At 42.2% G+C, this 13,154-nt stretch overlaps 1 protein-coding gene across 1 annotated transcript in view; it reads right to left on the reverse strand.

Moving 5' to 3' along the window:
• Nucleotides 1-6,993: 6,993 nt before the first annotated feature.
• LOC124149370 (calpain-B-like) overlaps nt 6,994-13,154 on the reverse strand; it is a 39,032-nt gene continuing 32,871 nt past the window's right edge. The window contains exons 14-20 of the mRNA XM_048392719.1: nt 12,382-12,499; nt 11,936-11,997; nt 10,708-10,776; nt 9,963-10,041; nt 9,309-9,425; nt 8,563-8,615; nt 6,994-8,306 (exon numbers count right to left, since the gene is read on the reverse strand). Coding sequence (XP_048248676.1) covers nt 8,280-8,306; nt 8,563-8,615; nt 9,309-9,425; nt 9,963-10,041; nt 10,708-10,776; nt 11,936-11,997; nt 12,382-12,499 — 525 coding nt within the window. The 3' untranslated portion in view covers nt 6,994-8,279. The remainder of the gene's footprint in view (nt 8,307-8,562; nt 8,616-9,308; nt 9,426-9,962; nt 10,042-10,707; nt 10,777-11,935; nt 11,998-12,381; nt 12,500-13,154) is intronic.

Raw genomic sequence — 13,154 nt, forward strand, 5'->3', positions numbered from 1 at the left:
CCAAGAAGACAGTGTCCCATTTAGGACAGAGAACAGCAGTGTAACACCTTACTGCAGCAGACCTTGGCTTTTCAAGGTAAAGCAGCACAACAAGCTCCTACCAAACAACGACCCCCTGAGGCAGGGATCCCCTTGGCTGGAATCCCCATGACTGGTAAGCAATCTCAGCACTTACAGGACATTCTGAATGAAGTGGTGCAAACTGTCCCCAAAACACTACGATCCAAAGCCACGGAACTGATGAAACACATTCAGGCACACTTAGAATTAGGTTGGAACAGAGAGGAACAATTTATGGTGGAAGGGGAACCGATGCGTGGGGCCAACATGGTGAATATCTCATCAATGATTTGGTTTGACAACGTACCTAAACAGAACCCCAACCTGGATGGAATATTCTAGGGAAGTATTTAGCTTCCAGCAGTGTGCCTCATGAACTGATTGGCAACCCACAACGTTGGTCATGGACGATGAAAACCAAAGGACAACCAATCAGTTATGTGCCAACCATATAAAGAAGCGCTGGCACCCATACACCAGGATGGGGAGGACTTGTTTTTGCCAAAATCAACCCAACTTGAGGAACCGAAGGAATGGGGGGGGGGGGGGGGGGGGGGGGGGGCAGAGGTCATCTCCCCTCTCAACCGGGCCCGTCAGTGGATTCACTTTTAATACAAGGGAACATGGCAAGGTCAGGGACAGTATCGTCTTGAGACATCCTAAGAGAAAAACAGGCAGCAATGGCACCACTGTGGGTTCATCTTCGCTCATGAAAGACGTTGTTGGACACGATGGCCCCAAGACACCTATTATGATTGCAAACATCCTGCAGGGTATGGTGGATGTGTTGTAGGATACCATGCCAAAGATTCTGGGACGTCCCAAAGGTCCACACAACGTCAGATTCGTCAATGGCTGAAAACCCAGGACATATTTTGCACAAACCAGGATAACGATCGTTTCCCGGGGACCATTACGGTTGGGGTGGAGTGGATGACTTGTGGCAAGCTGATTTGAGTGACCTCAGCACGAGAACCAGCTTTGATTAATGGGTTCCTGCTGCCCATGTGATCTTAAAATATACTTCCCTTATCTTAAACTATTAGTTGTGTCTCTGGACATCACGAAGAGTGAACCGATCCCCACAATTATGTCTTCCTCACATGGTAGTAGAAGCAGCAGCAAATAACGTTCATCATGCTGGTGTTGCTTTGGCATGGACTTACTTCGAAGTGAAGTGGTATTTTTCTCCCATGTGATTTATATATATGGAATGGTTGTCATGAGTATGGTCTAGTTGGCTTTGGAACACAGTGAGAAACAGTTGTAAACAGCCTTGTTGGCCAGCAGCTTGGGGTATTTGCTCCCACAACCCATATTGGTACCTTCTACGCAATCAGCCACAACAGCATTGACCATTCCTTCCCCGACCTCCCCCGTGTCCAGTCTAGTCCCCGAAGGGTATCTCAGGATGTCTATGATGAATGCGTTGTTTTCCAAATGGGACTTTTATGTGGCATTGCCCAGTGATGCTCACCCTCAAAACAGTATGAATCATTATGTAATCCAACTACCCCTTCCCATCCAAGTGAATCGTCAGCAGTTGGAAGTGGGCGTGAGTGAACTTTATTTTCCAATGGTACAATGTGTCCCACCTCTTCAACCTGGTTGTCCTTGAAGTGAACTTGGTAGAAATTACCAGGATTCATGCTCACGTACCCTTGATGCTACAGTGACAGAAGAGAAGCCAGGCACCCCCAGAGTGACAACCAAAAAGATCATTATTCTAGGATGGGTTTATTCCAGTCGAGTACTGATCAAAACACTGACCATATTGCTTCAACAAACCTTTTGCACTCCTTTTTCAGAAGTATACAGCTGATGTTTACCAGGCGGATAGTAGAGGGCGTTACACAAGTCTCTGTGAACTACCCCAAAGAGCAACTCCGATTTGAAATGCAGGGAAAAAACTTTCATGCTCCAATCCCCGAAAGACATGTGAAGGACTCTGACTGATGCTCCCCACAGAACAGACAAGAAGCCTGATCACAATGCAACATATTCAGCGTGCACAACCCGCCAGGTGTTACTAGCTCCCCAGGTACGGATATTGGGACTCGTTCAGCTACCCATGGTCTGTGAAGATTTGTCTCGGCTGAGCTTGTCCAGGAAGCAGACCATCTAGCTGGTTTTGATACTTTCTACATCTACTCGGATGTGGTGGCAGATCAAATCGTAGGGGACACTATGGCTCATTTGCTCATATATTCCGGTGTCCCATCTGATGATGGAAGACAGTGTCGTGATCAAAACGCCTCAACATTTACGCAACATGGGATTGGGTCATGGAACCACGGATGCCGTCAAGATCTATTTAATCGAGAAGGCCCAATCTGCTGCAGTATTGGCGGCCGAGAGAGTAGCTACATCTGTTGTCATGGAAAATGCCGTTTCTGCTGAAGCATTTGAGACTGAGAGAGAGTTGTGTTCAACAGCAGTTTCCATGGAGAAGGCCCAGTCCAGCAGTATTGGAGACCGTGAGAGAGTAGCAATAGTTGCTGCACTGGCGGCCGAGGGTGTAGCTGCAGCTATGGCCATGGAGTTAATCTGGCTAATGATGAAGGCGCTGCAGCTGTATTCCAAAGACACCAGTGTGAAATGTCCAGTGTTGTGATCCAAAGACACTAGTGTCGGCCCAAAGTATTGTTCCAAAAACACAAATGTCGGCTCTCAATAATTGCTTTCAAGTGACACGAGTTAATTGTGTTCTATAATACCCCAGTGTCGAGCCACTAGTATTACACTCCTCAATAGAAACGCACAAACTAACTTTGACCTTTTTTACTGTGTTCAAATAAATGTGCATATTTCATGTAATTTGAGTTACACAAGGATGACACTTAGCATGGTGATAGTCACATGTTCTGGAGACATAATGGCAATACAGGACATGTACGTTCACGAGGGGGCGCTCCGATCAGTTCTTGGTGTGACCACCGTGTGCTGTTATCACTGCTCTACAGCTTGGCTTGGCACACACTGAATAAGTCTACGGATTCTGATCTGCGAAATTCTCCTCCATTCTTCCTACAACGCGGTGGCCAGTTGTGTAAGTGTCTGTGGTGTATGTTGACGTTGACGTACACGTCTATCGAGTTCAACCCACATATGCTCTATCGGGTTCAGATCCGGAGATCAGAAAGGCCATGCTGGGACATTGACGTTTGAAGGAAGTCAACAGTGACACGAGGTGTGTGTGGTGTAGCGTTGTCATGCTGAAACAACTCCCTCTGTCGGTTGATAATCAGAAGAAGGTGACGTTGAAGAATTTGGTCGAAGTACCGATTTGCTGTCAAATTACCCTGACCACCGTGTGTATGATATGGCTCCCCAAACAACCACACTTCCGACATTGAACGCAGTTCAATGCAAAACGTTAATTTCGACGTTTAACGTCTTCCATCTCGGCGTTGGAGAAGAAACCCTGATTCATCACAGAACCAGACTCGCCGACGGCTTCTCAGAGTCTTGCCTGTACGGTGTTGCCCCATCTCATACGTTGTCGTCGATGCAAACGTCTCAATACAGGGACAGGGGCGGTCGGGTAGCCTAGCTGTTAAAGCATTAGCTCGTCACGCCGAAGACCCGGGTTCGATTCCCGACATGGGTACAATGTGTAAAGCCCATTTCTGGTGTCCGCGCCTTGATATTGCTGGAATATTTTTAAAAGCTGCGTAAAACCATACTCACTCACTCACTCACTCAATACAGCGACTGATGCCGGCCTTCTGCGTCTAATTCCCACCTCTCACAGAAGATTCCTGATTGTTTTGTCCAATACCCTCCTCAAACCAGGCACGTCCTGCAGTCTCGGTGGCAGTAGAATGTCGATGACGTAGGTTGGAAAGACCCGGATGTAGCAGGGGTGGTGACTCTTGGTTTACCACTTCACGGGGGATCTTGGGTTGAATCCAGGTGGATATTCAGAGCCGATAAACGAGATATGGTGCTCTGGTGTACGTTCAAATGACGTGCAACTGCTGACTGGGCGATGTCGATGTCGACAAACTTATCACATGTTGCCTGACGTTTGGCACCCATTAGTCATTGTCACCGTACTTGATTGTCACAACTTGCACGTGCGTTCTGCTTTTAATGTCCTTTCCATGACATTGTCGTGCACTCTTAAAACAAGTTGCTGTATAAAGCTACAAAAGTTGACTATAAACCTCGTTCAATCAAAAATATTGCGTTTGTATTGAACGTTTCATGAATAAACAAAATCAATATTCTCATTATCTCCAAAGCGGTTCTTTTTTGAGGAGTGAAAGATTCCTCTGTCGGTCCGAAACGTTTGTTGCAAACGAATCAGTGTTCCATAACCACAAACTCACGCAGGCTCTGTAGTATATTGTTCAAAAGACGCCACTGTCTACTCTCTATTATTGTGTTCCACAGACACCAGTGTTGGGTAGTAAGTATCATATTTTAAAGAAATCTTAAACCCTGTGTTGACCTTATACTTGTGTGTTCCATTCACCGGTAAAGTGCGCTAAGACACCAGTCGTGACCCTCCTTCATTATGTTGTAAAGACACGAGTTCCGAGTGTCAAGTCTGCCACACATGCGTACATATTCAACATTAGGTCCAGAAAAATATCTACAGAAATATACTTCAACACCGACAATAATGTCAACCAAACCTATTTCCTCTATACCCACACAACCAGAGTTCGAACCAGTAACGAAGCCCGGCTGACACCAGCACAACCCACTCTCCTCGTTAGTTCCTGTCCAGCTATTTCATACGTATTTACTTTGTATGGTTACCATATAACTATTTTAAAAAAGGCTTTGATTTAGAAAAAAGCACCGATGACTTTGACGATATTTATTAATTTACTAAGTTTGTAGTCTGATTACTGTATCATGTTGTATTGTCGCACACAGGTAGATGAGTGTGTGTATTTGCACAACTTGTAAGATATTATTATTATTATTTGTCTTATTATTATTTACAGATTAAAATAAAAAAATACAGCAAAGAGGGTTTGGGTGATCCTGGCACAGTTAGGCATGTTAGGCTCATCATCAGCACAAGGCCCTTGCCCTTTCTACACGCAGCCCAGACAGCGAACGGGGCTTCTCTCGGGAAGCGCTGCCAAGGCGAACCCACCCAGAGCTTTTCGGAGAATGTAAAGACTCCCAAGAACTACAGCCTTCTGCATTACCAAGGTTGTCAGAAGGGCAGTATTCGTGGTAGCAAACCCGGGTACTCTCCCAATGTCAGTCAACAGATTGGGAGGTACCAAACCTAAGGCACCCAGAACAATGGGGAATCTTGAATTTGGCCAAGGACAAGATCAGGTTTGCTGGCCTGGATATGTCTGAGGCTGAAAACGGGCCTATTCCAAAGAATTTTGTATTTATCATTTTCCATGACGCCTTTTACATATTCTGGGTCGTACCATGGATGGACCTCTGTGTCATAACCACAAGCATAGCGAAGACGGTAATAAAATGATCGAGCTACACCATCATTGTGCCAAAGCTGGGCATCCACTGACAATGTGCAGGGCAGTCTCATTAAATTCATTGGTAATCTACATTTCGATGCAAAATCACACATTGACGTTTTCGAGTGGGAAGTGACTGGTCCTGTGCAGGAAACAGAAAGCCTTCTGTTTTACTTTTCAGGCCAGTCGACTTCGATACCGCAGGTATCCAGGTACTAGTATCTGTTCAAATGCAGTTTCATTTGTTCCCCGACCAGTGGAGCCGTTTGCATTCCGGTTATCATTCCCAACTCTGTGATGAGTATATAACCCAAGCTGCCTTAGGGCGCTACATATCGGCTACCCATTCTCTGCCGGGTGAACAGAGGCACATTTGAACTGTGTCACTTGCCCAGGGTGACACCACAAGTTTTTGTACTCGTGTTTCGGGTGTATGTACGTATTCGTGTTTCAATTATCTGGTTATCTACCATCGGATGAGTGGGTTCTTTTGAGTGCACAGGGTGTATGTACTGTACACAAGTGGTAGCGACCTGTAAACACTGCTGGTCCCAAGGATAAATAACAACCGGGTAACGAGCAGGATACGACCTCAGCACCTGGCGCTTTTGACCGCTTCCCTCTCCAAGTGTCTGTAATTATCTATCTGTAAGATCATTGCTTTTTTCAGATCTCGTCTACAATCACCATGAATGACCAACACTCCAAACTATATCGGACCTGTATCAGGACGAGATTTGGGATCAAGTTCTGACTATGTACTGACCTCTGATTGGACGGAAAATCGTCATTTCGTTTAAAAAAATCACCATGTGGTCTCTTTCAGCAAAGAAACGTTTTCTTCAAAAGAACTGATTTCTGGACACAGACGAAAATTTAGGAATTCGCGGATAAAACATTCTGGACCAGGAGGTTTGCATCTTGTGATTTGCCAGTTCGCGTGGTGTAGTCACAGTTTACAGATAATATACCCAATCACCTCTAAAAATATAGAAATAGAAATCCCCGTGAACACCCGGAACTGCATGGGGCATCATTTTTGTCACTGTGGACATGTCTCCCACTTGTTCAGTATAAACTTTTAGAAAGCTTTATCGAGGCCTGGAATGTTGTAACCTTGATCAAACAACTTTTGAGCACGAATAGTATGACGGATGTCCTAGTAATGCGTGGTGTTTCCATGTAGCCGGCGCAGACCGTTTGACGAGTGAGTTGTACATTCACTAGAACATACCGGTTTAAAAATGAACCCTTTGATCATTATGAACTGGTTATGTCATGGTCATATATTACAAATGGTGGCAGATCGCCCAAACCTGAATGAACGCATCACCACACTGAGAGTGTATTACCATCATACTTCCCTACAAACATCAAAGGCAGCATGTCATCATACCGATTGTGAAAACATTAAACCATATATGTAAAAAAGCATTAGTTGTGTACGCATATTGAGGAAAATATAACCCAGTAGGCGTTTTGAAGAAAATATAATTTATTTTGTTTAGAAAATACAGGATCATTTTTCAAAACATATATACAAAACAAAAAATATCACGATTTTTGAAGACCGAGGTGACTTGGATTTCAACGTCTTTATCTCTTTCGACGCGACGTAAGTCAATACTGTATTAACTCATACTACAGGTTCTGACACGACACTAGAAATATAACATCACTACTGTTACTGCACGACTTTCTGTAAACACACGAATATACAATATTCTTTGTGCATATGTTGTTGCAGCAAGTTACATTTGTTCGTTAATTTGAGGTTCAATAACTTGTGAAACCGTTTATTGCTTTATACACATGTCTCAGGAAAATATACTTTCTGCTGAACAAAAAGATGATGATATTATGCAGGGCCAAAAAGATGGACGATAAATATATAACGTAAATTAAAGTAATCCAATGTATTATTCATTATTATTCAATAGTACTATATCGTTGAGTATATAAGGAAGGATAAAAAGTGACATATATAATGGCATATAGTGAAACCACACACTTGAACACACTCATACTGATATGCATTTAAATGAAGCATGCATCATTGATACTCTGAAATCAGATCATGCAGGGTCTCGGCATATAAGGAGATGTATGCTGGATGTGATCACATTGCTTCACAGGACAAACAAAAACACCTGGAATGGTTATAGGATATAGTGGCTATGCATCCAGAGACAGAATGTGTGCTTGGTAATCCATTTGGGCGCCACGGTGCAGTGAATATTTCCAGTTAAGGTCTAGACTTTGTTGTTAATACACGTCTCTAAAACTCCAATATCTAATGTAATTAGTTACTATATGGCAAAACCTATCGTTTGGAAGCGTTAAAAAAATTTCATTTTATAAAGCCATACTTGTTTTATAGTATGTAGTGATTTCCTATCACATCAATGATCAGAAATAAAAAAAGATTAGTTCATGTTCAGCAATGTTAGACAAGGAGGCCAGTGGATCTTTCCTGTTGATCACAACGCCGTTAATAGGCACAACTTTGGTCTCTGTATAAGGAACGGAATACAAGCGTGATATATTGCTAGCAAGAAAGAATAAAATACATCATTTAGATGGAAGGAATACTGAGAAATCTAGCAGAATTAATGTTGGTATTCACACTAGTGAAATGAAAATGAAATGAGTTATGAAATATGTAATTAACATTAACAAGAGAACACACACTATGCATCTAAAAGTCACATAGCACATCTTGACGGCCGTGAGTACCCGAGTGAGAACTGCCAGGGGTTGAAGCTAGGTGTACAGTGTGCACTTCAGCCACTGAAAAGAAGAAATCAAGACACATGGAAAACATCAGTAGCTACATATGATTTATTCATGTCTGTTGTTCTCTGGGCCACGTGGCCTTTAATTCTGAATAATACTTTTGTTTTTAGCAGCGATACGAAACACTATTATGAGTTTTATAATTTTGGTTACAAGGTTAAAGGCAATGAACACCCTAATGGTAATGGAAATTATACACATAGACAAGGCTAATGGTGTCTCTGTTCATTCTGTGGTAATCTCAAAGTACCTGGTTTAAGTCCATTGTCACTTTCTGATCGTACGCATTTGCCTTGAAGGTATCTGAAAATATATCACACAAAATATCAAGTGTTTCAAAATTGCATCAACCTCTGTATGTCTATATTCAGTTTGATTTATAGCGTTGATTAAAGACAAGCACATATATGCAGAAAAAAAGGTTATCGTTAACTAGAATTTTAAAGTCATCTTTACTTCATCTCTCACATTAAATTTAAGAGAAAAACAGTAATACTTGATCATGCCACTCACAGTATAGTCCCTTAGTATATTTGTTTATGTATAGCAAAGAAATCACAGGTAAAGTGTCAATATATACATGATAAATTGTTTGTTTGTTATGTTCCAACTATATGACGCCAGTCTATAAATAATCGAGTCTGGACCAGACAATATTGTGATCCGCTTACGAGCATCGGCCTATGCAATTGAGATTCGATGACATGCATCACCAAGTCAGCGAGCCTGACCACTCGATCCTGTCAGTGGGCTCTCACGACAAGCACGAGTAATGACAATAATTACGGACATAAGCTATGCTGCACTGCTGTGTTAATAAATGGCCAGGCTTCAGGCAGTCACTGCAGACCAAGTGGGCAAACTCGGGTAGGTTTAAGCCAATGTGATCTGAGTAATGCACATGTTTTTGTGCATGGTAGATATTTAATATAAATACCAGCATAAAGACCCGGCTCTTCAGGAGTCCTAAATGATAGTGTATAGCACGCAACTCACAGTATAGTGTCATGATTTTACAGAGGCTCTGGATGAAGTCATCCTCCTTGATGACACCATCTCGCCCTCCGTATCTCCGCACCACTGCCTTCAGCACCTCAGACCGCACAGCGAAGCCTGGGGACACGGAAGTATCTCCGTTAGACTACTGACCGACCACAATAGATCAAGATACATAATCGTCACAGGGATGATTAGCTAGGCGAAAAGCGATCCATTGTTAAAGCACAATAGGCCAAAGATCCAATATTTAAAAGATAATCAGATAACAACAGAAGAAAGACGAAACACTAAAAGACAATACATATGCTATATAAGGGTGCATGGCATTATTTCAATTATACAACTATATTATACATTATTTAGTGTTCGATTCTGGGTCTATTGTTTATTATACACAATAGCCCCAGAATCGAACACTAAATAATGTCAAACAAAACAAATGAACATCCAACAGTAACAGATCAGGGACTCAACAGTAAACGACAGAAGGCCAATACTATAGTAAGAAAGGTAGTAACAGAATCTGAGGCAAATGCAAACTAATTTAGTGAGGAAAGCATTTTTGTTCACTTAATCAGGGCAGATTTTGAACATTCATGTTCAGCACTTACTCAAGATGCAAAACAAAAAGGGTTTAAGATGGCAACATACCGACTTTCTTGTAAAGTTCTCCCAATTCATATGAGTCTATTGACTTTGTGCTATCCAAATCAAAGGACTTAAAGGCTCTCTGAAATAGAAATTACAATATCTTCATCAAACTTAATAGCTTCCAATCTGCATTTAAATGAATTGCTATAACGGTTTGATTTTTAATTGGTCATACACGCCTCAATAACCTGCCTGATAATTTTTTATTTTTTTTAACGCCGCACTCAACAATATTCCAGCTTTATGACTGCGGACTGTAAATAATCGAGTCTGGACCAGACAATCCAGTGATTTATTAATGAGTACCGACCTACGCACTTAGGATACAATGGCCAGCCTGACCACCAGATCCCGTTAGTCGCCTATAACGACAGGCATGGGCTGCTGAACACCTGGATCTTCAAGGGGCCTTGATAATATTTACTTACATGTATTACATAGTCCATAATTCGGAGAATATTGCCACTTGATAGTTTGATACAGATGAATTATATAAACTATGTTCTAAAATACATTTAAGACAACAGATACAGTACATTGTTTTCAGTGAAACCTCATTTACTCCATGTTGGACGATGCAGCGTTATGCTAAATCAGAATTCTTATCTGCAGCTATGGTCAATTATCAGCAAACTGCTTGCCTCGAACATTGGAACACTGCATATAATTTCGATCGGCCGCAGGACATCGAATTAAGGGGTTTTCAATACTTAAATATCATACAAATGTATACATATCAACTTACCGTCCATAATTTGACAGTGTCCCAGGCTTTTTTCACTTTCGTAAGATCTAACAACCCTTCAATTGGAACCTGAGTTACATGTTAAGGAAAACCGATCGTTAAATCTGCACACACACACCATCACACCATCTCTCTCTCACACACACACACACACACACACACACACACACACACACACACACACACACACACCATCACTCACACACCATCACACACACACACACACCATCACTCACACACACACACTATCACTCACACACACACACCATCACTCACACACCATCACACACACACCATCACACACACACACACCATCACTCACACACACCATCACACACACACACACACCATCACTCACACACACACACACACACCATCACTCACACACACACACCATCACTCACACACCATCACACACACACACACACACACACACACACACACACACACACACACACCATCACTCACACACCATCACACACACACACACACACCATCACTCACACACCATCACACACACACACACACACACACACACACACACTATCGTAAGGTCGCGGCTATGAGGGTAAAAAATAGCATTTATGCGTTGGTCGTTGTACAAAGTGATTTATCAAGGAAACAAGTAATTTGTGTATGCGACCTTTTTACTTTGACATGTTTAATGCCCGGTGAAGGCTTGGCACAGATAAACCTCAGTTTTCAGAAAGAACAATCCATTAAACTTCATTAATCTAGACAGGAGTTTCGTATCAACAAGTCGATAGCATCGACATTACATTTAGTTTCACACAAGTCATAAAAAAAATCCGTTAATGTAGAAAGAAGCATCACATACTTAATAGAATCAATCGGAACACAGTGAACAGTGTGTATATTCACTGTGGCAGTTACCTTTTACTCCACTTTCATTATTACTCGGTGCTACACAATATTAAAAAGTTGAGATAATTTATGGATAACAACTTCTTTATTTACGGTAAAGGCGACGTTTCGGTATAGATCGTTTTACCGTTGTCAGGGATTAAAGAAGTTGTTATCCATAAATTATCTCAATTTTGTCATCTGTCAACTTCTAAGTAATGTCTATCAAACAAAGATACACAATATTAGTGAGGAACAGAGGCGAACCAGTATATTAAAATGGTATCGTTGATGTCACATTAAAATACCAACATCCAACAAACGTCACAGACAACTTTTCGTTCGAGTTGGTTCACAAGGATACATCGTGCAAAGCGACGAGGCAGCGACATGTCTCGAGGCTGTAGCCGTCACTGGCTCCATACTCTGCAACACAACAAGCAGTCTGACATTAAGTTGTACTGTGTAAATGATAACTGAATTTCTTGTAACAACAGCATCCTTAATGTAGTTGTAGACCCGTGAAGATCTGGGGTAGGATAGGTCTTCAGCAACCCATGCTTGTCGTAAAAGGAGACTATGCTTGGCGTAAGAGGCAACTAATGGGATCGGGTGGTCAGGCTCGCTCAGTTGGTTGATGCATGTCATCGTATCTCAATTGCGTGGATCGATGCTCATGATGTCAATCACTGGATTGTCTGGTCCAGACTCGATTATTTACAGACCGCTGTCATATAGCTGGAATATTGCTGAGTGCGGCGTTAAACAACAAACAAACAAACATAATGTAGTTGTATTGTCATTGCTTACCTTCTTTTTTTGTGTCACTAAAGATGTTCCTCAGTGAAACTGCATCCACTTTCCCGTCTGATCCGGCGTTTTTCTTGAAGGACGTTTCCAGTGCGTCTGTCGTCAGATCGTGGTCATCCTGTCGCCCAACATAGAAACCAATCTCCAAATGTTTGATGTATGAAAGGACATTTACCAACTTCCCCGATCATAACAGGTCTACAGCTTGTCGTGAAAAGCGACTTGATTTATTGGGTCACCTGGCGCTACGACTTGGCTGATTACGTGTCATCGTACCCGGATGGTGTGAATCGTCACTTATGTTTTCAGGGTTTCTCCCTTCATTTAACCCTGTTAGTCACACTCCCTATCGACATGCCCCTAGAATGCATGATGTACCATGTCCCGCCTCTCTAATGGGATAGCCGATGTATTGCAAGAGGGCAGTTAGTTTCCAATTAAGCTTATTCTCTTACTTTACAGGATTACTTCCGTTTAGATTCAGATTCTTGTCATAACTTACCTGACACCTTTTAAAACGCAGACTGAGATTCTCGGGAGATGTTTGCTGAGAGAGACTTAGTTATTCATTTCAATGTTTTCACTTGAACTGTCACTGCTGATTGTATTATCAAAACTACATTCAGTAGAACAGGACATGCTAACTCTTTTCGTGAACACCTGGTGTTATCCTTTCAGTGATCCATTCATATATTGTTCGCCTCTATTCTGCCTTTTACCCCCAATGGCATCTGTTTCGGTAGATAATCGACACTGATTATTCTCTGGCGTTG

This window comes from Haliotis rufescens, unplaced genomic scaffold, assembly GCF_023055435.1.
Source record: "Haliotis rufescens isolate VD_foot unplaced genomic scaffold, xgHalRufe1.0.p SCAF_11, whole genome shotgun sequence".
Taxonomy (NCBI): Eukaryota; Metazoa; Mollusca; class Gastropoda; order Lepetellida; family Haliotidae; genus Haliotis; species Haliotis rufescens.